The 27,640-nt window shown below is 46.7% G+C and overlaps 2 protein-coding genes across 6 annotated transcripts; one reads left to right on the top strand and one right to left on the bottom strand.

Annotated features, from left to right (window-relative positions):
- The first annotated feature begins 2,735 nt into the window (after window positions 1–2,735).
- LOC132234495 (olfactory receptor 7C2) lies at window positions 2,736–3,707 on the top strand. The gene has a single exon (XM_059695447.1). It carries the CDS (start codon window positions 2,736–2,738, stop codon window positions 3,705–3,707), a length of 972 nt encoding a protein of 323 aa, XP_059551430.1.
- Window positions 3,708–7,903: 4,196 nt separating this feature from the next.
- On the bottom strand, window positions 7,904–26,975 carry SLC1A6 (solute carrier family 1 member 6). 5 transcript variants are annotated; one of them, XM_059696483.1, is made up of 10 exons: window positions 26,648–26,972; window positions 20,674–20,910; window positions 19,670–19,807; window positions 17,991–18,195; window positions 16,893–16,935; window positions 16,067–16,410; window positions 13,229–13,260; window positions 11,565–11,781; window positions 8,897–9,031; window positions 7,904–8,202 (listed from the first exon to the last, which is right to left on the bottom strand). In XM_059696483.1, the coding sequence occupies exons 2-10, from the start codon at window positions 20,876–20,878 to the stop codon at window positions 8,007–8,009; spliced, it is 1,515 nt and encodes a 504-aa protein (XP_059552466.1). In that variant the 5' UTR covers window positions 20,879–20,910; window positions 26,648–26,972; the 3' UTR covers window positions 7,904–8,006. The 5 variants fall into 5 exon arrangements, with proteins under 5 accessions (XP_059552466.1, XP_059552464.1, XP_059552465.1 ...); XM_059696481.1 differs by having other exon boundaries at window positions 11,565–11,759; window positions 13,229–13,462; window positions 26,648–26,970; XM_059696482.1 differs by having other exon boundaries at window positions 11,565–11,759; window positions 13,229–13,462; window positions 20,674–20,885; window positions 26,648–26,970.
- Between the last annotated feature and the right edge of the window lie 665 nt (window positions 26,976–27,640).

Below are 27,640 nucleotides of genomic sequence, written 5' to 3'. Positions count from 1 at the left end.
GCTGTGTATAATTTTAGTTAACACAAAACAAATATGTAAACCAGTAGCCACTTATTTTTATATTTATTTATATTTATTTATTTTTTTTTAGGATATAACTTTTTTTTTTAATATATTTTATTGATTTTTTACAGAGAGGAAGGAAGAGAGATAGAGAGTTGGAAACATCGATGAGAGAGAAACATCGACCAGCTGCCTCCTGCACATCTCCTACTGGGGATATGCCCGCAACCAAGGTACATGCCCTTGACCGGAATCGAACCTGGGACCTTTCAGTCCGCAGGCCGACGCTCTATCCACTGAGCCAAACCGGTTTTGGCTATATTTATTTTTAAATAATCACTTGAGGCACAATAGTGAGAATCCATTTACTTAAAACATTCTACACAATACAGTTCCTGTGTCTCTCTCAATTTCTCTTTCTCTCAGCGTCCTTTTCTCTCTCTCTTCTGGGACCCAATTCTAAGGATCTCTGACCTTCCTAATGGAAATTGACTTTCTCTCTGCCCCCAACATCTGTCAAGAGTTTCATACCCAGCCATCTTAGCCATTTATACAGGAGCCACTACAAGTTCCTCTATCAAAGATTCACCCATATTCTTCTATCTATAAAATTGTATTCAGTCATTTACTCACCCCTTCATTCAAACAAGAAACATTCCCTGGAATTCTGCCTAGTGAGGATTTATACTGGTAAGTTTATTCATACCTCTTAGGATCTCAAGTTAATTAATGTTTCTGTGTCTTAGTTTCCACATTTGTAAGATGAGACTACTGATAGTATACTCTTCATAAGGATAATATGAGAATTAAATTTTAAAAGATAAAGACTGGGAAGATTTTTGTGTCTATCACCTAGTGAACACCTATACATTTTAATTGTCACCATTGTATTATTGTAAGCAAATATTCATTGTTAAATCAAAAAATAGTGGTAAAAAAGAGTGATGATGATAAAATAAGCCAAGGCATATAAAATATAGAACAAGTGCTCAACACATGGAAAGCCTCGAGAAACTTTAGCTAATTTAGTAAATTTATCACTCTCATTTTTGTGTATTTGCAAGTTTCCAGTCCCTGTTCCAAGACATTTAAATTTTTGTTAATATGTGAAATAATTGTAACCTATTTTCTAAGAGATTTTCCTAGACATGTAATCACTGCTGGGGGTTTTCCCTTGCCCCCACTTTTTGTTATTTTTTATTTTTGACTAATTTTAGATTTATAGAAAACTTACAAAGATAGTACAGTGAGTTCCCATAATGATGCAATGTTTTGGAACTAGATGGGAACAATGGTTGCAAAACATTCTGAAAATACTATATGTCACTGAATTCCACTTTAAAATGGCTACTGGTGCCCTGGCCAGATGGCTCAGTTGGCTGGATCTTTGACCCATACAGCAAAATGTTGTCAGTTCAATTCTCCATCAGGGCACATATGTAGGTTGCAGTTTGATCCCTGGTCGGGGTGTGTCTGGGAGGCAACTGATTGATGTTTCTCTCTCACTTCAATATCTCTCTCTCTCTCAAATCAACAACAAAAAAAATATCCTCAAGTGATTATTTAAAAATAAATATAAATAAATATAAAAATAAGTGGCTACTGGTTTACATATTTGTTCTGTGCTACCTGACTTACTAAAATTATACACAGCTAAAAGAGGTTTTCAGCTGCCAGTTCATTATCTCCAGCCCATGGTATAAAACTTCTGTTATGCAAGATGAGTAAGTTCTAGAGATCTGCTATAGTGCGGTATTGTGTACTTTAAAGTGTCAAGAGGATCGATCATAGGTTCTTACCACAAACACACACATACACACATAAACACACACACACAAAGAATACAGGAACATTTCTTAAGGTGATGGTTATGTTTATTGCCTTGATTGTGGTGTTGGTATCATGGTTGTATGCATATGTTTAAACTTATCAAGATATATACATTAAATAGGTGCAAATTTTTGTAAATCTTATACCTCAATAAAGCTAAAAAGATGAACTCATGTGAAAAACAAACTGAATGTTTAGAAGCATTAGGAGATTATATTTAGAAATTCCGTTTTTTATGTTATCTAGGAACACTAGTAATATACATGAAATGTAGACTATGATTAATAATAACATGGGTTATTATTTTTGTTAGCAGGAGAACCCAAGGTCCAGAAGATCTAATATACAGAAACCACAGCACAATAAAGGAACCTCTTAGTTACTGGAAGGTCTGCCTAGAGTTAGGAAAACCCCCTATCCTACAAGTACTGAGCAAAAAGTGCCAGAGATGCTGGGAATGGGATGACTGCTTAGGGATGCAGGCAACCACTGCTCAAGAAGTAATCCTCGACTTCGAGCATCAGAGTTCCTGAGAGGGCATGTTAAAGCACGGACACTGGCTCCACACCCAAGCATCTGATTCAATAGGCCAGGTGAGCCCCAGAATGTGCATCCCTAACAGCTTACCAAGTGATGCTGGTCAGGGACCGCAACTTGAGAACCACTGGACCTAGAGACAGACATTTTCCCAGGTAACCACAGTAACCACAATTTGCCAGCAAAGGCCAACCATTCATTACCTAAGATGAATGACTATGATTTTCCTGGGTTTGGATTAAGGATATTTCTATCATTCCAAAGATTTCTTATTTGAAGTGAAATTTGTGTTGTTTGTTTGTTTGTTTGTTTGTTTGTTTGTTTGTTTGTTTGTTTTCCTCCTTCTGGGCAAACCCAGCAGCTCCATGGAAAGAGGAAACCAAACAAGAGTCAGAAACTTTCTCCTCCTGGGATTCTCAGAGAACCCGGACCTGCAGCCTGTCCTCTTTGGGCTGTTTCTGTCCACGTACTTGGTCACATTTACCGGGAACCTGCTCATCATTCTGGCCATCAGCTCCGACTCCCACCTCCACACACCCATGTACTTCTTCCTCTCCAACCTGTCCTTGGTAGACATCTGTTTCACCTCCACCACCGTCCCAAAGATGCTGGTGAACATCCAGACACAGAGCAGAGCCATCACCTATGAAGGCTGCATCACCCAGATTTTTTTTTTCATTGTGTTTGGGTGCCTGGACAATTTACTCCTCACCATCATGGCCTATGACCGCTTTGTGGCCATCTGCCACCCCCTGCACTACGCCGTCATCATGAGCCCTCGGTTCTGTGGACTGCTGGCTCTGGGGTCCTGGTGCATCAGTGTCATGGGCTCCCTGCTTGAAACCTTGACCGTCTTGAGACTGTCCTTCTGCACAAACATTGAAATCCCACACTTTTTTTGTGATCTCCCTGAAGTCCTGAAACTCACCTGTTCTGACACCCTCGTCAATAACATGGTGGTATATTTTGTGACTATTGCCCTAGCTGTTCTCCCGCTCTCTGGAATCCTCTTTTCTTATGCTCAGATTTTGTCCTCCATCCTGAGGATTTCCTCCGCTGGTGGCAAGTACAAAGCTTTCTCCACCTGTGGGTCTCACCTGTCAGTGGTCTCCTTGTTCTATGGCACGGGGCTGGGGGTCTACCTCAGTTCTGCAGCCACTTCATCCTCTAAGACAAGTTTGGTGGCCTCAGTGATGTACACCATGGTCACCCCCATGCTGAACCCCTTCATCTACAGTCTTCGAAACAGGGACATGAAGAGGGCCCTGGGGGAACTCCTTACCAGGGTGGTAACTGTCAGGAATAAAGCAGTTTCAGGACCCCCGGTGAGTAGCTGAGCATATAATGCTGAGGACCAGAAATGCTGGCTTCTTTCATCCGATATTTTTCATTTTCTTTTCTTTTCTTAATATGTTTAATTGATGTTTTAGAGAAAGAGGAAGGGAAAGGGATAGAGAAATAAAAATATGGATGAGAAAGAAACATCCATCAGCTGCCTCCTGCACGGCCCCTACTGAGGATTAAGCCCAAAATCCAGGCATTGTGCCCTGACCGGGAATCGAACCAGCGACCTCTTGGTTCCTGGCTCAACGCTCATCCACTGAGCACACAGGCCAGGCCATTTTCTTTTTCTTTTTCTTTTTTTAAATATATTTCTTTATTGATTTCAGAGAGGAAGGGAGAAGGAGAGAGAGATAGAAACATCAATGATGAGAGAGAATCATTGATCGGCTGCCTCCTGTACGTCCCCTACTGGGGATCAAGCCTGCAACCCAGGCATGTGCCATTGGCTGGAATCAAACCCGGTACCCTTCAGTCCACAGGCTGACGCTCTATCCACTGAGCCAAGTCGGCTAGGGCCAGGCCATTTCCTTAAGTTTATATGTTTTAAAGCAAAACTTTCCTTGGGTCTTCTTTGTTCTCTCACCATTTTTTCTTCAGGTCATATCTTGAATTCTCTTTTTCACTTTACAACTAGTCATTTTAACTTTATATAAATAAAGCCTGGTGCTTTCTCAGTTATCTTAAGTAATGGTTTGGATTTTTAAAAAATATTAAGTCTCCTACTGTATCTCCTATGTGGAGACTCTGTGCCCTGCTTTGGCCACAGGGGTTCAGGATGATGGAGGTGGAGACAGAGCTTGGCTTGTTTCCAGGGCTCTGCCTGCTGAGCCAGAACCGCTCCTAGGGCCGCTGCATTAACCTCCAGATGTGAAGTCTAGGTTCCCTTGGTTCCCAGGTAACTCATTAAGAAAGCCTCATTTCAATACACATATCATGTGCCTATACGTCTCTTTGTAGCCTACCATCTAGATTTCCAAATGTGAGATGTAAGATGACATTTTTTAAAATTTGTCAACTTTTAAGATTATTTTCCTTGAAAGATTAAAGGAGGCAATGATAAAACTTTTTCTTCTGACATTGCTTTTGATAAGAATTTGTCAATGTTATTAGAGTTAAATTGGAATTGATGTCAACTAACCAGTAAGACAAAATAGAGCTCTCAAAAAATATCTCAAGCTTTTAAAATGTATCCTCAGAAGTGATGCAATGTGTACCTAATTTGGAAGCCCTGCAAACTGACTTACAGAGGTGATTTCTGAGGTTATGTGAAATTCAGTCAAGTTGCAGAATATGAAATCAATATGTAAAAATCCATTGATCATATGAACATGCAAAGAGAAGAGAGCCATCTACCAGCTACGGAGAGAAGCCTCAACAGAAACCAGTCCTGCTGACAACTTGATCTCAGGCTGCCAGCCTCCAAAAGTATAAGAAAATTAACGTCTGTTATTTAAGCCTTCCAGTCTGTGGGACTTTGTCATGCAGCCCTGGCAAAGTCATATACCCTGCTCCTACAAGGAGCACACTGGAAGCACAGACCACTGACCATGGGGTGGTGTGAGGCCAGAGGCTGAATTTCTGGTTCGAGCCTGGGATCCCAGGCAAAGTTCCCCAGGGTCAAATGTGGCGTAGGATGTTTTACAGTGTAAACCTCCAGAAGGACTATATCTGGCAAGGTCTCCTTGTGGTTAACTGGGCACAAATTCATAACCAGAGTCTAGCACCCATGGCTGACAGAGGCCTCCCCGGCACTGTGTGTTTCAGGGAAAAGCCACAGGCTGAGCTGCCAGCCTTCTGCACTGTGTTCCTGCCATCTGAGTCTACCCTTATAAGGGAGTTCCTGGTATCACCTTCCAATCCGTGGGCTGAAATCTGCCTGATCTTGCAACTACACAGTAACAGCTTCATTTGCATCTACACTGACCAATCAGAGCAGCTCCATGATGATCAATCAGAACACATGATGCTGACCAATCAGGATAGTGCTCTTTGGACCAATCAAACTGTGCCCACTTGATTCCTCATTCACCTAAAAATGGACCAATCAGAAACCAGGGCAGGAACTTTCTCTGTAAAAGGCAGACTCCCTTTGCCTCAGCAGACACACTTTCCATTTCCACCAGAGGCTGCATTTCCCCTAGTTGCAAACTGTTCACCTAACTAAAGTCTCTCTTTTCCACACCTCAGATTGGGGACTTTTGTCAACAATAAGCAGAAGAGGCTCTTGCCTTTGCATGAATTATTTCTTGTCTCTGACCATAAATGTCTCCATGGTAACTACAAATAGATCAAAGAATTCTAGAATTCTCTTCCAAGTTCTCTCAATTATTTATGTCCAATGGTTCTCTTAGGATCCTAAAAGTTGGGATTCCAAAACATACCTGTGCTTGAATACCCCTTGGAAAGGACAGATGCTCAAGTGAAGTTTAATTTAACTTAGAAAAAAATTAATGTCATGTTTCCTGGACAAAAGGACCATGGAGTTGAGTTACCTGATAGGTAGAATCATTTTACTCTTTGTTTACTTCACATGTGTTTTCTCCAAACCTTTATTAAGGTCCCATTTAATGTCCCACGTGGTTTACTAGACTGCAGGAAAATAATGCTAAGAGGCCAATGTCCACCCTTGTGTAGTTAGGAGACACAGAGCTTTTTGAGGCTAGCATGGGGGTGGGTGTCTAGGCCAGTTGCTCTCAGGAATCAAGAGTTGGGGCTACTCAACCCCATTGAAAGCTGCTTCCTCTATTCTCAACTGTGGGGGGTATGAAATAAAAAGTTAAGTCAGAGGGCTAGGGGTGCTCAAAGCCTGCACATCCCAAAGAAAAGATTGGATCTTTATTGGTTCCTGGGAGGTGACCTTTGAGCCCTTGGGATATCTTGCCTGATAAAAGTGTCTTTGGCCTGGCTGGTGTGGCTCAGTGGTTGAGCATTGACCTAAGAACCAGAAGGTCATGGTTTTGACTCCTTGTCAGGGCACATGTCTGGATTGCTCGATCCCCAGTAGAGGGCATGCAGAAAGCAGCTGATCCATGATTCTCTCTCATCGTTAATGTTTCTCTCTCTCTCTCTCCCTCTCCCTCTCCCTCTCCCTCTCCCTCTCCCTCTCCTTTCCTCACTAAAATCAGTAAAAACATTTTTTAACAATTACATTATTTTTAAATCATAGGGAAATTTATTTATTTATTTATTTATTTATTTATTTATTTATTTATCTTAATCCTTACATGAGGATATTTTTCCATTGATTTTTAGAACAAGTGGAAGAGAGAGGGAAAGACAGAGAAATATTGATGTGAGAGAAACTCATGGATTGGTTGCCTCCTGCACGTGTCCCAACCAGGGTCTGGGCTGAGGAGGAGCCTGCAACCAAGGTACGTGCCCTTGACCAGAATCGAACCCAGGACCCTTCAGTCAGCAGGCTGATGCTCTCTCCACTGAGCCAAACTGACTAGGGTAAAAAAAAAAAATTTTCATTTTTTTAAGTGTCTTTGTATGCCTGGAGTCTTGAGCTATACCAGGTAGTCTGTGCTGACAGTGTAATTTACAGCAAATGCCTATTTTTGTTCACTGGGCAATGCTGTATTAGTTTGACCTCTGGGGGAACTGAAGAATGAGTAACTAAGGTCAGCAGGCACTCCACACCTGCACAAAAAACTCCCAATAAAAACCCTGGACAGTAAGGGTCAGGTGAGATTCCCTAGCTGGCAATACTTTGTGTTGTCATGCACTGATGGTGGCAGAAAAAGTGCCAGCCATGCAATTCCACTAAGAAGGGACAACTGGAAGCTCACATCTGATGTTCCCTGGACCTTGTCCCATGTGCTACTTGCCTTTGCTGATTTTAATCTGTGTCCTTTCACTGCAATAAACCAGAAATGTGAGCATCACAGCTTTGCTGAGTTTTCTAAGTCCTTTCAACCAATCATGGAACCTGAAAGTGGTCTTGAGAACCTCCCAACAAAGAGGCCATGGATATTGTTTTATTATAAGAAATAGTGGTTTCCCTTTACCTCCTTCAATTACACTGCTCCTTAAGGAAATAAGGAGCATGAGATGACCCCTCACCTTGTTGAACCTGAAGCTTCCTATACCCACAACCCCAGGAAAAACATTTCCGATTTCCACCCTTGCCCAACCTCCCTCGAGTTCTCAGTATAGGCTCAGAGAGAAATGAAGACTGTGGACATCCTTTCATTCCTGCTCCTTTATCTTAGTTTCCCTCAAACACGTCGGACAGAATATGTGTTCAGGGTGTGGGTCATTCAGGCAGTGGGTTTTTCCCAAGACATCCCTCACATGGCACTCTCATTGCCACCCCGTCCCCTGGATGCCCCCTTCTCTTGTGCCATGAGTGACTTGTAGGGCTTCCCCAGGCTGGGGAGGGTGAGCTCAGCTTCCTGCAGATCTAGCTCCCGCTGAGACAAATGCTCAATGACGGCTGCTCCGATGGCGTCCCCCAGCACATTGGTCATTGTGCGAAGTCGATCTCTGGGGAAGGGAGAGGAGAGAACGTTAACCATTATCTCCCATTAACCAAAGCCGGAAGAGCACCGGAAGGGAGATGATACGGCAGAGGGGGTTCCCTAAGTCTGAGAGTTGGGGGGTTCACATTCCAATCCAATTCCAGACCAAGCAGGTCATCTCCTCTCTCTGTCCTCAGTTCCCCTCCTAACAGGAAGAGAATGGAGGGGAATGAGCAATTAAGGTCAGCTCTGATATGCTCACATTTGATCTCAGCAACACAAATTTTTTAAGGATGTAAATATTCAATATAGAAAATAAGGAGTTATGAGCTGAACAGCATACAGAATGAGGAAGTCCAGACTTATTTTATGAAACCCTCCTATTTTTAAAGTTGAGACTTTTAAAAATATATTTGCATTCCAGCTCTGTCCCACAGATCAACTTTTGTGACTTCTACATAAAACGGGTAAAAGGGGGGCCTTTCTGGTTGATGGGTAAAACCTCTATCACTTATCTCCTTTTTGCCCTACTTCCCAAGGTTAATTCTATGGACTTTGGGATCCACCGGCCATGGTTAGGAGTATTCCCAAGGCCCCCTTTCACTCTAATGTTCTAGAACAATGTGTCCTTGCTAGAATGAGGACCCATAGGCTGGGGGATCCTGAATGGAAAGCAGGGGTTCGAGGAGAGACAGCAGCAGGGCCTGAAGGACACTCACAGAAACCAGTCCACAGCTATGATCAGCGTGATGTCTTCAGTGGGCAAGCCGACTGATGTGAGCACAATGACCATGGTGACCAGACCCGCCTGGGGAATGCCAGCAGCCCCAACGCTGGCCGCTGTGGCAGTGATACTGCAAATGGAGAGAGAACACAGGGAAGCAGGAGACAAAAAGGGAGAGATGAGAAAGATAGTGAGAAAGAGTAGGCAGGGGGGAAGAAGTGAGTTCCCCAGGGCATCTTCAATTAAAGTCCCCAAATAAAAGGCAAATCCAGTGTGACTCATGGAGTGCCAGTACAGATGGGTCTTCTCATCCTTTGCCAGGATCTGTTTGGAAGTCCATCTAAGATGGACTTTTGAACATTTAGACAACTCATATTGTAGGTGCAAGAGTAGGTGTTTAACTGAACTGCCTTGTGGGCTGGAAGAGGGCAGAAGAATCACCCCAGGCAGCAGCCATGAACCAGGAGATTGAGTTTCCTGTATGCACATATATTGGAAATAGGTAGGTTGGTACAGCTGCTAGGAATGGAACTCTGGAAGAGGGGCAAAGTTTAGAACCAAAAGAAGAAATTGTCTATGATGCTGAGCAAGTAAATAATAATTTCATATGGTTTTGAAAACTAAAATATGGAAAATAAAAGAGATAGTGGCCCAACATCAGGTACAAATCTGACTGGATCAAGAGTAAGCTAGATTTTAGCTCCTACATCAACTCTGATTGCCTGGTATGGGGTGCTAAGAAGAATTCTAAAGCCACTGAGCTTGCCAGGAAAGGCTTTAGTGCCCTGAAGTTACACCCCTCTATCTGGTGGCCTTTGAAGACCCTTCGCAAATTTTATAATTATGACCATGGAGCCACTTAGGACACTTAGCCAAGATGATGTCTCCATCAGAACAGTGACTGAGCACTTGGGTTCGTGGACAAAGAATGGACTTTGGGGCCCAGTAGACTCCATTCATTAGCCATATGACCTTGTACATAAACTCAGAGCCTCTATTTCCTCATCTGTAGAATGGGAGATGTATACCTACCTTATAGGTTATTGTGAGGGTAAAAGAGCACAGTATTTCATGAATGGGGCTTCAGGAAAGGCCATTATTACCATTATTCTAAATAAGAGAGACTATCTCCCCCTAAGCACCAGCCCTGGCATGTGGGTGCCCTCGAGAGGCACATAGCACACTCTCAATGGGATGAGCTAATTCCAGCTTGATCCAAGAAGCCAACTCGAACTTCTTTGGGTTAAGCTCAGATCAGGTCCAAAGTAGGATCTCCCAACCAGCCAAGAAACTGGCCCTCGGGCCTCTATCAGCACAGGAGTCACACTGAGTGTCGTCGTCCTCCAAAAAAATCCCTGAATAAGAGAAGAGCCTTGCAGAGCTGTGTCCAGCACATTCTAGTCAGCCTTTGCTGGGAGTTCATGCAGAATCCTTACTACCAGCAGCCAAGCCGTGATGAAAATCCTCAATGGCACCTTCCCAGGACCCTGAGTCAACTGTGCCATCTGATTTCAAAAGACGCAGTGCAGAACCATGAGTGTGTTGCTCACAGCCATATTCCCAGCTCCTGGAACCAAGTCAGTACTAGTACAATAAACATTTGCTGACTGATTGGACAAGAGGCTACTCCCTCATAGTGAATACTTATGAGACCTGTTACCAGAACCACAGGAAATGGAGAACCCCAGCCCCATGAGCTCCAGGTACTTCCTGTGCACATGAAGGCAGCATGGGGTTGCTGAGTGTGGGACAGAAGAAGGCAGGTCTGGTGACTCAACCCCTTCCCGTAGGCAAGAGAATCTGAAACTACTGCCCACATATACATGCCTCTGCTTCCTAACACAGCTTCCTCCCACCCCATGCTCTGCACTTACCAGACCCTCCACCTCTTCCACTAGGTGACCTTGGGCAAGTAACTTAACCTGCCTCAATTTTCATTTCTTCCTCTCCAAAACAATTACTTGACTCACCTCATGGGGTATGGTGGGAATCAAGCAAATGGGCACAAAGGCATTTTACATAAGAATTTACAGAGCCTTCAATAAATTAACTAGTTCAACCCGTATTTATTGGCCATCTACCATGTATTATATAACTAGTAGAAATTCCCATAGAAGAAAAGGCTTGCCCAAACAGGGCTACCATCTAGTAGGGGACGCGGGCAATAAGCAAATGAGTCAGTAAAATATTTACAAACAGATTGTACCATGGAGAACGGGTTCAGCCTAAGAAAGCCCAGACATGCAATTTTAAATAGGGTATTCAGGGAATGCTTCCCTGAAGAGGTGACATTGGAGCATAGACCTGAAGGAGGTGATAGCATTTGCGCTATTTTTATAATGATTAAGTCAGAACTTCTGGGTGATGTGGCCCAGGAATCCATATTTATAACAAGAACCTCAGGCCATTTGAAAAATACTGGAGACAAAGGGTCTCCCACAATAGCATGTGAGAGGAGATCTGATTGGAACACCTGGCCAGCTCCTGACAGTCTCAGATTGCAGACTTGCCTTGAACCTCATCTGGCATGGGTGACTGGCCTCTACCCACATCTCCCTGCTAGCATCCAAAGCCTCCCTTGACCTTGAGCTGCCTCCTCCCCTAGCCACACTAATGACTTCTTAGGTCTCAACTGCTGGCAGGTCCCACAAAGACTATCTCACCTGATAGTTGTGATCTGACCCAGGTTGAGCTCGTAGTTGTTGACTTGGGCAATGAAGATGGCTGCCAGGGCCTCGTAGAGGGCAGTGCCGTCCATGTTGACAGTGGCCCCCACAGGCAGCACGAACCTGGTGATGCGGCGGTCCACACCCAGGCCCTCCTCCAGGCAGCGGAAGGTAATGGGCAGTGTCGCAGAGCTGGGAGAGAGAGCCCCAGGGGCTGAGAGTAGGGGATGGCGGTGCGGGGCTGGAGCAGCAATAGGCCAAAGGAGAGTTCCCCTTGAGAACATTGGAAGGCCAGGTGGAAGCCAGAGCCAGGGGCAGATGGCAGGGGTCTAACATTTCAGAGGCTGATAACTGCATGTGGAAGAGGGACTCCTCACAACACAGGGAGCTCACAGCCATGGTGTCCTCCAGGCTAAAGGTTCCTTGTCCCAGTTAAAGCCAATGGCTTAAGGATAATTACTACACTGGTTCATGCCACTAGTTCACTCTATCTATCCACCCCCAGAAAGGGAGGACTAAAGGTATTCTAGCTGTCCTCCTCTCAGGGCTAAGACAGGGGTATTACAGAGGACCACCGTTCCTCACTCCCCGTGTTTGGTCAGGGAGTGACCTCAGCTACACTAATCCTCTCAGTCTCTCCCTACCACTCCCTAGAGGAGGAAGAGTGATTGGTGAGTTTTGTCCAAAGAGTGGGCATCTCATTAGGGAATCAGCCTGCCCACAAAACATGTGCTCTGTCTGGTCACCTTTATGTCATGCAGGGAAAAACCTGAACACGGAGAGGGCCTTTGGGTGTCCAGCCCCACTCAAGTCCCCCCCAAAAATCACTCTCTTCAGAACTCTTTCCCTAGACATTGCCCAGACAAGCCCTAGCTCTGGCCCAGGCGAGTTCAATTCTGGGGTACAGTGGCATCAGTCCTACTTGGCCACAGATCAAAAGGCACATTCACTGATCAGCATTATGGGCAATAAAAAAAAAGATACTTTTCTTCCATCTGATTGGTGTTTGTGATACATCTAAAATTATTTTGAATTTGAATGAGAGAAAGGATAGCTCTTTATTAACCACCTGAAACCCCCCAAAAAGGAGAAGGAAGTCAAGAGAGCTTTCAGGCACCATCTCAAAGAGAGTGAGACTCTCTGAGCTAGAAAATGACTGGGAACATGGGGCATGGTGGAGCCCTCATCCTAACCCCAAAAGTGGCAGCTGGCCCTAGCTGGTTTGGTTCAGTGGATAGAGCATCGGCCTGCAAACTGAAGGGTCCCGGGTTCTATTCCGGTCAAGGGCACATGCTGGGGTTGCAGGCTCAATCCCCACTAGGGGGCGTGCAGGAGGGAGCCAATCAATGATTCTCTTCTCATCGTTGATGTCTCTATCTCTCTCTCCCTCTCCTTTCTTCTCTGAAATCAATAAAAATATTTGTTTAAGTGGCAGCTGGTTCTCCTCTACATAAAATAGAGACACAGGAAAGGAGAAAAAGGGTCAGGAGAGACAGCCCAGGACAAAAACAGTGCCCAGATAAGCCACCTTCAGGAACCCCTGACATTACTGAACAACTCAGAAGATGTTCTGCAGCAGGGAGAGGGCAGGTACCCCAGAAGAGCCCATGGTAGACAAATAAACCTAGGAAGTGTACCAGTGTTGGGAGACAAGGTCATACCTGGAAGACGTGCCCATGGCAGTGATAAGGGCCTGCAGCATGCCCCCGATAAAGGGGAAGGGGTTCCGATGGGTGATGAGGAAGTAGATGAGAGGCAGGACACCACCGGCATGGAGAAACAAGCCCACAATTACAGTCAGGGTGTACATGCCCAGCTGACCCCCCAGAACGGCCATGTCTTCCATCTCTAGGATCTTCCCAGCAATCAGGAACAGGATGCCCACAGGTGCGTACCTGGGCCAAACCAGACACCAGTCAGGGCTCCCTCATGACTTCCACTGCAAGCCTAGAACTGGTGTCCCAAGGCTTTGCCCTTATAAGACCCTAGAGCAAGACAGTGCCCAGCATTCAGCACTCAACACCACCCACAAACATGTCCTACCTGCTCTTCCTGCTCACCTACAGGTCAACCCCAGACAGCAGAAAAGTTCCCGTGACTCCATGGCATGCAATCTTATAAGGTCTCTCCTTCATCTACACCCCCATTCAAGTCCCCCTCCCCAAAATTACTCTCTTCAGGGCTCTTTCTCAAAACATTGCCCAGACAATCCCTAGCTCTGGCCCTCTAACTTCCCTATTCACTGCCCCCAACTCTTTGTTCTACACCTCTCACTTCCATGCCCCTATTCTCTTGCCTATAAGTGCATATTCTCACTCATTCGCCAGCCCTGAGTTATTTCACCTGGATTTCCCACAGACATTTCAAATAACCTATCTTATCAAATAGTCTGTTTATTCATTCATTCCATAAATATCTATTGAGCACCTACTGTGTTGCAGTCGCATAGCCCCTGACCTCATGGTGCTTACACTCAAATGAGGAAATTACACAGTACACATAGAAACATGTCATTAAAAGAACTTCAGGTGGTGATAACTACAAGAGATAGTCATTGACTGGGGCTGCTTAAATGTGAGAGGTCAGAAAGAGCTTATCTGAAGAGGTGACATTTAAGCTGAGGCCTGAATCATGAGAAGGAACCCTGTATTTCTGAGGGGGAAGCATTGCAGGCATAGTGCAAAGACCCTGAGATGAGCATGAACTGGGAGTATTGGAGGAGCAGAAAGAAGACCAATTAGCTCGGACACCTAATCTTTCAGTGAGAGAAAAGGAGAGTAGAGGAGACAGAAATGAGTTCTTCAATGGCTCACCTATTTTCCCCACAAACTAACCCATTGCTTAGTCTTGTGAGTGTCTGCCAGTGATGCCATCATTCACCCATCACTGGGCTTCAACTGTTGTTCCTCTCTCTTTAGAAACTGAAGGCTATGCTTGGCCATTGTCATGATGGATGTATTGGAGGAGGTGAGGAACTCTCAGGAATGTGGTTCAATAACTTGGGTCAAAAATCATGAAACTGAAGCTAAGTCATGAGAATAAGGATGCAGGGTCTTCTCCAGACAAACTCAAGCTGGTCTCAGGGTTAGCCCTGGGCAGTGGTTTTTTATTTATCTCCAAGTCTACACTCATCTCTATGATTACTCTGCAAACTCCTTTCCCAACTCTCTCACCTCCATCCTTCCATCTCATCCTCTATAAAATTCCTAACTCTGAATCAATTGCATATCACTTCTCTCCTCCTGTACTCAGCCACCTGGCACATATGGATATTTCCCCCAACCATGCCAAGGACACCACTATAAACTCATGGTTCTCAATTCAGTTGAGCCTTCAATACCCGTCAATCTTCTTGCTTATCCTTGACAAGTTCCCCCTCCCTTCCCCCTCAGCTGTTTTTCCAAGTTTTTAAATTGGCCTCTAACCCCCTAGACAACTTTAAAATCATTTGGGATGATATACTAAGTCTTTCTTGATTTGGAACCAGAGAGCCTTGTTAACATCTTTCATCACAACTCCCAAGTTGCTGTATGCTCCTGCCTTCCTGAACTCCTCACCATGCTCCAAGCAACTCAGGTTTTTTCAGCTTTGCATGGTCTCTTCCCTCTGCTTAAACTACCTCTCCCCTCTTTCTGTCCTGTTGGATTCCTACTCACCTCTCAAGGCCCATGGCATGCAATCTTATAAGGTCTCCTTCTAATAGGTGACCTTCTTCATTACTCCCTCCTCACCTTCCCAGAAAGAGTTCACTGCATATCCCTCCATTGGCTCCCTTCTCCATGTTCACATTTTTAACGTCCCATTACTATAGAACCTTCCACCTTGTATTATATTGATCTAGTATGTGTCTATCTCTCCCAAGACTTTATAAGCTCCTTGAAGACAAGGACTAATGCATCTTTGTTCCAGAATCGAGACAAAGTCAGCCTGGGAAATGTCTGCTAAATAAGAGAAGAAATTGGTGAAGGTGTGAAGGGATTTAAAGAATAAATGAATACATGCATCAATTAAGGAATAATTAGTGAGTGGATAAATGAGTGAAAAAAGGAGTAAATGAGACATGAATGAGAGGGAGAGTGAACAAATGAGTGTGTTAAGTAAATGGATGAATGAGTGCAGGAAATACCTGAGAGAGTGAATAAATGCAGAGATGAATAAGTGGGTCCAAATGAATAAATGACTGAATAAGTAAGTAAATTAATTAGTTATGAATGAGTTCATGAATGAATTTATGATGAATGAATGTATGAATGATTGAATTAACCAATGCACAGATGAATCCAGAAGTAAATGAGTGAATAAATCATTGCAGAAAAGAGTGAATAAATAAGTGATCAAATGAGTAAATGAGAGAGTGAATTAACCAATACATATATAAATGACTTTGGCCAAATGGTCCTGATGACCTTATCAGCAGCTGCCCAACTGACTGACTTCCCATCCCTGGCTCCATCCTTCCCTGTGCCATCACCACTCACCCTACACAGTCCAGCACTCACCAGATAATGATGCCCACCAGCCTCATAATAGCCTCATTGAGGCTGTCGAAGAAGTCCCGCAGGACTCGGCCCTTGTGTTTCATGCCACCAATGACCAGCCCAAAGGCCACAGAGAAGACCACAAGGCCCAGGGCATTGATGCCATTGGCTGAGCCAGGCACAGGCACAATCTCCTCAAAGGTCAGCACCTCCTGCAGGGTGCCCAAGGCTCGTGTGACATTTTCCAGGAGGCTGGTTCCATTCTCCATTGACGATGGAGGAGGCATGGAGGCGCTCTGCTCAGATCCATTCTCTGTCCTCACAACGGTCCTGGTTACCAACCTCGTGCTGTACTGCGTCTTGAACTGAAATATGGAGAGATTTGGGGCCAAATTCAACTCAATGGATGCATCAGAATCACCTGAAGAAATGTCTTTCAAATACCAATTCCTGATTCCCACAGCCTGGAGAGTCTTATTCAACAGATCTGATGAATGAATGAATGATTTGACCAATGCATAGAATAATGGGTGAATGAGTAGAAGAATGAGAGAGTGAATGACCAGATCATCAAAGAATGAGTAGAGTCTGCATTTTTCACAAGCTCCCTAGGCAATGCTCAGATTTGGGGGCCTGTCTCCAGTCAAAAGTCTTGGTTCCTCCTCTAGTACCATCCCCAGGAAGCCCTTGGCCTATATCCTTCTCTCTAACCCTCCTTTGAACATCATGCCAATGGCCATTGCTCTGTCAGGCCCATTTTCCCATCCCTGATCCCTGGTCCGTTCGCTCAGCAGCAAGTCCCCACTGCCCTCCAACCCTCCTTGATCAAACTGTACTTTTCCCTGACCTGTTTGAAGCAGGCCTCCACAAGGTTGGGCGGAAACATATTCCTGCAGAAAAACATCAGATGAAGGGAAGAGATTAGCTGTTAGAAAGGCATCTAGGGTGATAATAGTAATAATATTAGCAAAGGCAACAGTAATAATGGCAGCCAACATTTGAACACTTACTCTAGTCCAGCAGTTCTCAACCTGTGGGTTGCGACCCCTTTGGGGGTCGAACGACCCTTTCACGGGGGTCGCCTAAGATCATCCTGCATATCAGATATTTACATTACGATTCATAACAGTAGAAAAATTACAGTTGTGAAGTAGCAAAGAAAATAATTTTATGGTTGGAGGTCACAACATGAGGAACTGTATTTAAAGGGCCAGAAGGTTGAGAACCACTGCCTAGTCCAAGCTAAGTAAGCTAAGTGCCTTACCTATATGTTCTGATTTAAACACGACAATATCCCTAAAAGCGAGTGCTATTGATGTCCCCATTTTACACACACACACACACACACACACACACACACACACACACACACACACACAGAGAGAGAACAAAATATTTTATGTAAGTTACCCAAAGCTACATAGCTGCTAAGGCATACAGATGGACCTCAAATCCATCTCAGGTCGGTCTAAATCCTATAGTAGGACACTATTCATATACAGGGATTTCAATTCATATACATTTGCCAGTGATGGCTTAAAAAAGGATAAAATAAACCATTCAGCTCCTGCACTCCTCCACCTCCCCCCAAGTCAGCAGCTAGGGCAGAACTAAGGCTAGCCTTAATTAGGCTGGCAAAATCTTGCTGTTCTCAGAGACTCATTCACCCTCCAACAGATCCTGGGAGCAGCAAACATCGTCTGTCCTGAGCCTATCCCAAGATATAGCTTCCCTAAGCTAAGGGTCAAAATATCCTATCCTAGGAGTCAGCTGCTCTCAGAGAATTTGTGCAAAGCTCCAAGCCAGAATATGGACATCAATAAAACTAGGCCCAACTTGGATGTTGCACTTTCAGGCTGGGTCAGCCTGTCCCCTTTGTCTCTCCTTGAGTATACATTGATGCACATAGGGCCAGAATTCCCATCGAAATTAGAAAGGACATCACCTGACCAGGTCCATGAAGGCATCAGCTGTAGGGATGGTCTCAATCCGGCCCTCACGGTGCAGCCCCTCCTTGGAGCCCTTCCCAGGATGGATGATGGTGACCATGAGAATGCCGATGAAGACCGCAATGACCGTAGTCACCATGTAGTACACAGCTGCCCGCATCCCCATCCGCCCTGTTGCCTTGTTATCCAGGGATGCCATACCTGGAGGACAGGTGGTACAGACCCAAGCATCTCCATTCACACTCCACTACCCACTCTCCCATCCAGCCACTCCTCTCTCCCCATACCACCAACTCTACCATTCCACCAAGCATCCCTTCCTCTTACACCCACCCAGCACCCACACCATCATTTTTGACCCATATCATCATTCTTCAACCCCTATTCTATTTCCCATATACATCTTCCTCCCCATCCTTTACCCAAGCACCACTTAACCAAGCTTCCCTCTACTCCAAGCTAACCTTTTCAACCCCATCCCATCCTCCATTTACCCCTATTGTGTACTATAACCTCACTTTTGTTCCACTCTCCATCCCGCTATCCACCCCGTAGTGACACCTCCCTGCAACCCAGCTCACTGTACACTATCTGTAGTAGATGCTTTTGGTGCCCTATCTAGACACCCTTTACCAGGCTGATACCCCTATCCTTCAGCTGCTGAGTGTGTGGGCTGCTAACAGTTCATGCTGCCCCCTTCCCCTGAGAATTGTGCTCAGAAAGGCCCCAAGGCAGACCTACAGTCAGTGTCTGGTACAAGGATTCAAAAATCCAGCTCTTTTGACTCCAATGGGACCAGAGTTAGGAGGAACAATTCTGTGGTGTGGCTCATGCTCCAGAGCTCCCTCCAGAGGCCAGTCTTCTGGAACCTCTCGGCTTAGTTTCTTTCCTCACCTCATCCTCTTCCCTCACTTCCTCATAGGTTTCTTTGAAAGCAGTCCTGAATAAATTACTTGTGCAAATATCTCATGCTCTACTTCCAGAAAACCCAACCCAAGAAAGCATTTTTCATGCCTTCGTCTTCATGCCTATCACAAAATCTAGAGATTGGCAATCAACCACCCAAGGGCCAAATTTGGCCCACTCCCTGTTTTTGTAAGTAAAGGTTTACTGGAACACAACCACACCCATTTATGCACATATTAATCGGCATCTGTTTTAGCGCTAAGATGGCAAAATTGAATAGTCACGAAGGAGAGCATATGGCCCCTAAGGTAGGAATATTTACTATTTGGTCCTTTACAGAAAAAATGTACTGACCCCTGCATAGTCCATCCCACCCTCACCCACCAGCCTGTCACCTCTACCTCAAACACCTGATCCAAGTCACACTCCCTGACCATCCATGCCATATCCCCCCTACCTTCCCCAGCTGTCCCACCACAGCCTTCCTTTCACCTCTGCATGATACTCAGCTCCTGGCATGCTGGTATTTTATCTCCAGTGAAAAGTATGGAAAGGTTACTGAGATAAGTGGTATAGGTAAGACAGGGCCCAGCACCTGGGTCTGATCAGGATCTGGGCTTTGGCCAAGAACTCTGGGCTAGGTGAACACTCCATGTTTGAGGTCCTAAATTAGGGAGGTGGTCCCATGCTTGGGACCACTTTGGCTCCAGGTTTAAGTTTGGGCTACGGGGTGGGTCTTGGAGGCCAGCACTGGCCTGGGCTCTCTCACCTGTGACCAGGCTGGAGACGATGAGCGGCAGCACCAGCATTTGCAACATCCTCATGAGAAGCTCTCCAGGGAAGGAAAAGTACTTGATCTGGCGGTAGGTGAGCTGGTACGGGCGTAGGCCAAAGGCCAGGCTGACCCCTAGGGAGTGGAGTTTGGGTCACTCAGCCCCAAGCAGGAGCCATCCATCCCAAGAAGGGTGTGTGTCGATGGAGGTGAGAGAAAGAGAAACATTCTGTGTGTGTGTGTGTGTGTGTACATTGTAAAAATGAATGGGTTTATGTTATGTTGATACTGTGTAAATTTGTGTGTAAAGATCTGCACACATGCATGCATATGTGACAGCATACACTCATTTGTGCATGTGTCTGTACTTGTATATGTGAACCCATGCGCATGTTTTTCCCATGTGTGTATAGAGGGGTGACTTATCCTATATAATAAAAGCCTATGTGTCGTGACACACTCACGCTGTAATGAGCAATCACCAGAAGGCTGCGTGCGCAGCGGGCACGCATGGGTGAGCGGGGGCTTGATGCTGCGTGAGCAGCACAGAGGCAGGTCCCACGGCTCCATGAAAGTGTATGTGTATTTAAGCTCAGAGTGTGTGCAGAGGAATGTGTGTGTGTGTGTGTGTGTGTGTGTGTGTGTGTGGTGTGTGAATGTGCATGCAAGTTCCAGTATGTGTGCAACTGTGTGAGTTTACGTCTTTGCAAATGTAAGTTCTGTGCATGCATAAATTAATGTGTTCATGTGTGTGTATTCATATGTAGAAAGTGTGTTTGTATAGTGTGCGCATGTATGTGCACACATACATATACATATGACATTGTGTGGGCACAGAGCTGTTTTTGCATAAGTGTGCACTATCTGTGTGTGTGTTCTACACAGGAACGGTCACTGGTAGGACAAGATGTGAATGTGTGCAGGTGAGAATGAGTTGGTGGAATGAAGAGACATGAGTGCAAGGAATTTCCCTGAAGTCCCCGCCCGCCCAGCCCACTCACCTATGATCACAGCGCTGATGGTCAGCAGGATGAAGGCGTTCCTGCGCAGGAAGCGCAGCACGTGCTCGCGGGTCATGGTCTGCAGGCGCAGGCGCGTGCGCAGTGCTCTCTGCTGCATGCTGTCCTGCAGCCGCTGCAGACAGCCCATCCTGCCCAGCCGCTGGCCACTCTCCCGCAGGAACAGGCTGTTGGCGTGGCTGCTCATCGTCTATCTGCGGGGAACAGAGGGCCCTGGGCCTGGTGAAGGACAGGACAGAGTGGGATGTGGGCAGAGGGAGGGTGGCAGGGTGGAGGAAGCGGGTGAGAAACTCGAAGAGAATCCAGACAGCAGGGGAGGGGCATCTGCTGGGATGTGCCCAGGCTGGGACACCTGAGGACTCTGCCTAGGGTTCAAGGGTCACGACTTGGCAGAAAAGAGCGAGGGTCTCAGAATTGCTTCCCTGCTTGTCTGGGAAGAGGCAGGGAAGGAGACCGTGAAATATTAGGTTCTTTTGCCACTGCCTGACTCCAGCCCTGTCCTTATTCGGTAAGATCATCACAAGCAATTGGTGGCTGTCGCATCTAATGAGCCAACCTAACAAGGCCACCGCATGCGGGGCCCTAAACATGGTTTGGTGTCTGGCCTGGAAATGCTCACAAATGGCCTTTCAACAACAAAATCGATGACAGCAAGTGCCTGGCAAACAGTGGGTGCCCAATAAATGCAGCTGCTCTGCCGAGTGCCTGGGTGAGCAACAAGACGGGAGAAGAGCCTCTTGGGAAGGAAATGGTTATCATCCTTGACCCCGGTGGTCCTTTAGGATCCACCTTTGAAGGGAAATGTGATGTTCAGAATCTCACTGTTTCCCCTACGTCAGACTTTTGTGTCTGCTCTTTAAATTCGGCCATATCCATATAATCTTATTTATATTCTAAATAAATGTATCTCAAATGGAAGCTTTAGATACATTGGGCCTTTAATTATGTTTTTTTCATCTTTATTGTTGAAAGTCTTAGGTATGTCCCCCTTTTCCCCACTGACCTCTTCTAGGCCCCCCCCCGCCCCCCGCCGGCCCTATCCCAGCTAATTATGTTTTAATACACATTAATAAAATACATATAAAAATAAACACCTTCCTAACCTTTTACCAACTAAGCACTTTACATCAAGCATGTCAAACTCCCGGCTCGGGAGTTTATTTGGACGAGGCCTGTGGCCCACAAACCCCAAGTTTGACATGCTGGCCTTACATATATAGGGCAGCTTAGCCCATGACTTCCATGGGCCTGAGGAACTTTTACCTCTGTGGACTCCTTCCTCCATTAAAAAAATATATTAAAATTGTATTTCACAACTGCATTGATATAAAGATGACTATATAATCTTGGAACTAGGTAGAGGTGATGGTTGTACAACATTGTGAATGTACCAAATGCCACTGACTGCCACTTTGAAACGGTTGGTTTTCTGTTATGTGGATTTCACCTCATATTATGTATTAAAAAATTTTCTTTGACTTGAAGTTTCATTCTTTCTTCTGATTTTAAAAGAAGTAAAAAATGTCTGTGGGTTCCTAAAAGGTTCATGGACCCTGGGCACTGGGCCTCCAGTTCCTGAAGGATTGGCAGCCTTGTCTATACTGATCTTACAGCAAAAAAAAAAGTGGGTCCTGGAATTCTGTTTTTCCTCTAGATCAGTGGTTCTCAACCTTCCTAATGCCGCAACCCTTTAATACAGTTCCTCATGTTGTGGTGACCCCCAACCATAAAATTATGTTCGTTGCTACTTCATCACTGTAATGTTGCTACTGTTATGAATTGTAATGTAAATATCTGATATGCAGGATGTATTTTCATTGTTACAAATTGAACATAATTAAAGCATAATGATTCATCACCAAAACAATATGTAATTATATATGTGTTTTCCGATGGTCTTAGGCGACCCCTGTGAAAGGGTCGTTCGAGCCCCAAAGGGGTCGCGACCCACAGGTTGAGAACCGCTGCTCTAGATTCACTCCCAGCTAAAAGGCTGACCACTAGAGATGGCACTGGCTCAGGCTCCCTTGCCCACTGGCTCCCTGCTGGGTCAGGCCAGTGGAAGGCAACAGGAGAGTAGAGGGCCGGAGGGGATGGAACGTTGGTTCTCCCCGTCCCCCCTGCCACGGCCCTGTCTGGCAGTGGCTGTGTCCTCGATCTAAGGCCACAGCTCCCATCAGACAATCCTCTCTGCCTACTGGCATCCAGATGTCTTCCTTGGAAAAATGTCTATACAGTTCCTCTGCCCATTTTTTTAATTGGATTTGGGAGGTTTCTTGGTTACTGAGTTGTATGCGTTCTTTATGTATTTTGAATCTGAACCCATTTTCCAATATATGATTTGCAAAAAAATTTCTCCCATTCTGCAGGTTGCCTTTTTGCTTTGCTAATGCTTTCTTCTGCTGTTCAGAAGCTTTTAAATTTGATGTAGTCCCACTTGTTGATTTTTTTTGTTTTGTTGCCTGTCCTTTTGGTGTCGTATCCAAAAAGCATTGCCCAATATCAAGGAGCTTCTTTCCTCTGTTCTCTCCGAGGAATTTTATGGTTCAGGTCTTATGTTTAAGTCTCTGACCGATTTCGAGTTCATTTTGGTGAGTGGTGTGAGACAGGGGCCTGGTTTCACCATTCTGCATTTGTTTATCCTGTTTTTCCAACACCATTTGTTGAAGAGACTGTCCTTTCCCCGATAGGTGCTCTTGGATCTCTTGACGCAATACAGCTTCTAACTCCCACTATAATGGCAATCATAGTACAATATATAAATGTACCAAACAGCATGCTGTACACCTTAAATTTCCTCAATGTTATCTGTCAAATATATTTCAATTTTTAAAAATTACAGCCTCTGTTACAGCCTCCACTCTTCTTGGGTCCCTCTCCTGCTCCCTTCCTGAGAATCTCCCCTCATGCTGGCCCCTGAGTGCTACACCAGCCTTGCTGGTTTCCCTTAACCCTGCTCAGACCTTTGTAAATAGTCCTTATCTTAAACTCTTTTCAGTGTGCTTGTCCCCTGACTGATACACCAGATTCACCTCACTGTTAGAAAACACTCTCCGAGCCCGGCAGGCATGGCTCAGTGGCTGAGCATCAACCTATGAACCAGGAGGTCACGGTTTGATTCCCTGGTAGGGCACATGCCTGGGTTGTGGGCTCGATCCCCAGTGTGGGGTGTGCAGGAGGCAGCCGATCGATGATTCTCTCTCGTCATTGATGTTTCTATCTCTCCCTCTCCATTCCTCTCTGAAATCAATAAAAAATCTATTTTTTTAAAAAAACAACTCTCTAAGCCAGCGGTTCTCAACCTGTGGGTCGCAACCCCTTTGGGGTCGAACAACCCTTTCACAGGGGACGCCTAAGACCATTGGAAAACACATATATAATTACATATTGTTTTTGTGATTAATCACTATGCTTTAATTATGTTCAATTTGTAACAATGAAATTGGGGGTCACCACAACATGAGGAACTGTATTAAAGGGTCGCGGCATTAAGAAAGTTGAGAACCACTGCTCTAAGCCAAAGGAAGACAGTAAACTGAGGAACTCTGTGCCTACTTGGTTTGCCTGGGATTGCTGCACCGGTAAGAACTTGGTCTCACCCAGCTAGTCTCTGAGGGATCAGAGCTTTGGATGTGTCTCCTCACCCCACCCCCACTGCCTGAATTCATCCAGGTCGGAGCTGGGAGTCTGTAGGAAGTCTCTGTTCCACCAGCAGGTGGGCCTCTGGACTCTTTGGTTTTTTCCTGCCATTGGCTGAGCAGCTACTTTTCTGAGCTCACTGTCTTCCTTGCCCTCCTTTGCTTCCCCCTACATCTGAGGGATGGGTCATCTGCCTCAACTTTCCAGGTCTCAGTTCCAGGTCCCGAATGCCAAACCCCGGTTGGTTCCTGCTCCAAATGGATCCACTGATACTGCTTCTCACTTCGCTGTGAAAGATCCCAGACATGGATTCACACACAAAACAGGAAATTCGTAATTTCTCCCTCTCCTCTAGGCTGTATCTTTCCAGTCTTCGAGCAATGGTAGCTCCAAGCTGCCCAAGGGACTGTTCAGCTGAGATCTAAACTAGTCACAACAACTCCAGAGCTAGTTTTGTCTCTTTTCTTTCTCTTCTTTACAAAAAAAATAGGATGGCATAGAGCAGGCATGGGCTAACCCATAGTCTGAGGGCCAAATCCAGCCCCCTGCTTGTTGTTGTAAATAAAGTTTTATTGGAACACACCCAGACTCATTCCTTATGTATTGTCTATGTGCTATAATGTCTGAGGTGAGTTACTGGGACGGAGATTATATGGGCTACAAAACAGTCAGTCTCTCTGGCCCTTTAATGAAAAAACTTTGCTCAACCCTGGCCTATTGGAAGAGCATCCCTGAGCCCTTATTTCAAACCCGGCTCCGCCTTGCAGGAACCGGGTCCTTCTATGTGGTTTAGACGGCCCAGTTCAGGTGATGCTGAGAACAGCGCCTGGCGAGCATGAAATAGACGCCAACTGTGGTTCATATAAAGCAGAGACCCAACAGACTCGTGATTGAGGACAGAGAAAAACGCTGAAGCGAGAGAATGTCTTCCTCCCCGTTTCTCTCAGTCCTGTCTGCGTCATTTGTCAGGCAATACTTGACTTGAAATGGTTTTCCCAGGACCTTGGCTTCCACTTGGGCCTTTCTCAGTGTCTCTTGGACACCTGGGGCTTCTCCCCTCAGCCTGACTTCTCTCTTTTCTAGTCTCTCCTGGTCCCAGGTGCTCTCTTAACCCTGTTTCTTAGGCTTCCTGCTCGGGAAATGGCCCTTCTAGTGCTCCCATGTCCTTGCAGAAATTCAAGGATCCATCTCCCCACTGGTCCCCCAACCTCCAGGCTCCGATGAGATGTGCTCGTGGCCCTCGGAGCCGAGGGGAAAAGGAAAGTCTCTTATGTTCTAAAGGTAAAACAAACTACGGTAGACAAAGCAAGGTGGCTTTCCATACGTTTTATCTCACCCCTCTGCTGGACTAACTGGAAGCATGAGGGGAAAGAGAAGAAGGAAATCACACACATCTCACATACGCACACACTTGACACACAGCCGCACACACCTCTTGTGTGCAACTGACACATACGCCGCCACACAAAGACACACGATCACATACAGAGAACTGTTCAGACATACAGCCCCAGACACAGCTTCAGAAATGCAACTGCACTCAATGCAGCATCAGTCATACAATATTTACACACAGAGATACGTGTGCACACACTCGTGTCACATTCCTGCACACCATCCACCACACAGCCCCCCATTCCTCTTCGAACACGCAACCCCACGCGCACCTTCACGGCCCTACACAAGTCCCCTTTGTAAATGACGCCCCGGACGTGCAGCGCCAAACAATTCACACACACACACAACTTGGGACACAAGACGGAAAAACTTCAGAAATTCACATTCATCCCCACGTCTAAATATTCAGCCGCACACACCTCTTCCTTTGGGAAGGCAACCCTATAAATTGTCACACACACACACACACACACACACACACCCATCACCACCACCGCCCACCCATCTTTGGACCTCGCCTCCCTGCAGCCGTGACCTGTCTCAGTCACAGCCAGGTCTGTCGAGTTGGAGGAAACCCCTCTGATAGACCAGGGACGAGCTCTGTTACGGGTCAAGGCATCAGACACAGCGCTGGAACCTGCCCAGGAGCGGAGGCCACAGGTAGAGGGACGGGATCGGGGCGGGGAGGGGGCAGGGAGACCCCGGCTCGGTAACGAACTGCAGGAAGCTCAGCAGGGCGACCGGGAGGTGAGCGGCGGCAGCGGCAGCGGCTCTAAGGGGCAGGGAGGAACTGAACGAGCGGCCAGAGATGGCGCCCCACCCGCCTGACCTCGGCGTGGGCCAAACCCGCCTGGGATCCCGCCTGCCCTGCGCCTCCAGGACCGTCCCTCCGCGTGCGGGCCGTGGTGTCCCCACTCACCCGCGTCTGGAGCGGCGCCTCGGCCTGTACGCTGCGTCCCGGTGGCAGGAGCCGGAGCCCCGCCAAGCGCCCGGCTCGGGCAGCGGGGACCCGGCAGGGACAGCGCGGTGCCGGCGTGGGGACCCGGGCGGCGGAGGCACGGGTGCCGAGCCAGGACGCGCTGTGCAGCCGGTGGGATCGGCGCCGGCCGTGCGCTCACGTGGGTGCCGGGGCGCCGGGCGGCCGGGGGAGGGGAAGGGATCCCCTCAGGGATGCCCCCCGCCTCCCCTGCGCCCGGACTCCGCTGCAGCGCAGGAAAGGGCGCACCGCGTGTCTGCGGAAGGAGGGGGATCCTGAGGTGGGCGGGGTGGGTGGCTCTCTCGCGTCCTGCCCCCGCCCCCCGCGCAGAGCCGCGCCTCCGAGCCCCAGCCTCCTGCTGCCTCCCCAGCCCTCCGAGACCTGGCGACCTGGACATCCCTGAGAGCCCAGACTCGCTCCTGGCACCCCTGGAGCCGGCCCGCGTCCGCATCCTGGGCGGAGGCCCCGGGAAAGCGTGGGTGCGGGAGGCCCAGTGACCACAGCTCCCGCGCGTGGGCTCCTTGGCCCGCTGCTCTCCTTGGGGGCTGTGTGCCTGGGCCGCTGTGTGTGCTCGGGCCAGCCCCTCTCCCTCTCTGAGCCTGGCCTCCTTAGCTAAACAACACCTAGCTCTGCTGACCCCACAGGAGATTAAAGCGCATACCTGTTACTATTGTAATTAATATTATTCTCTGCTGTCTTCAGCAGTGATTTGTCCAGCACGCTGATCCCTCTTTTCTTCTCAAAGGGTGCTGGCATCGCTGCCCACAACTCCCGCCGCTCTGTAAGCTCATTGCCATTTTTAAAAGGTGAGCACAGAGCCGCGCGAGTGATTTAAAAATCAATACATGGCCCTGACCGGTTTGGCTCAGTGGATAGAGCTTCGGCCTGCAGAATGAAGGGTCCCAGGTTCGATTCCGGTCAAGGGCATGTACCTTG

Source organism: Myotis daubentonii, chromosome 5 (genome assembly GCF_963259705.1).
Source record: "Myotis daubentonii chromosome 5, mMyoDau2.1, whole genome shotgun sequence".
NCBI lineage: Eukaryota > Metazoa > Chordata > Mammalia > Chiroptera > Vespertilionidae > Myotis > Myotis daubentonii.
The sequence above is the reverse complement of the archived record's forward strand: the minus strand, read 5'-3'. Positions and strand labels throughout refer to the sequence as shown.

Excerpts from the sequence above, each read along its gene's own strand:
- SLC1A6 (XM_059696481.1), bottom strand. The coding sequence starts at position 20,878 with ATGAGCAGCCACGCCAACAGCCTGTTCCTGCGGGAGAGTGGCCAGCGG. Across the intron at positions 19,808-20,673 it reads CATCAGCGCTGTGATCATAG|GGGTCAGCCTGGCCTTTGGC; the intron begins GTGAGTGGGCTG and ends TCCACTCCCTAG. Across the intron at positions 18,196-19,669 it reads CGTCTCCAGCCTGGTCACAG|GTATGGCATCCCTGGATAAC; the intron begins GTGAGAGAGCCC and ends CCTGTCCTCCAG.
- LOC132234495 (XM_059695447.1), top strand. The coding sequence starts at position 2,736 with ATGGAAAGAGGAAACCAAACAAGAGTCAGAAACTTTCTCCTCCTGGGA.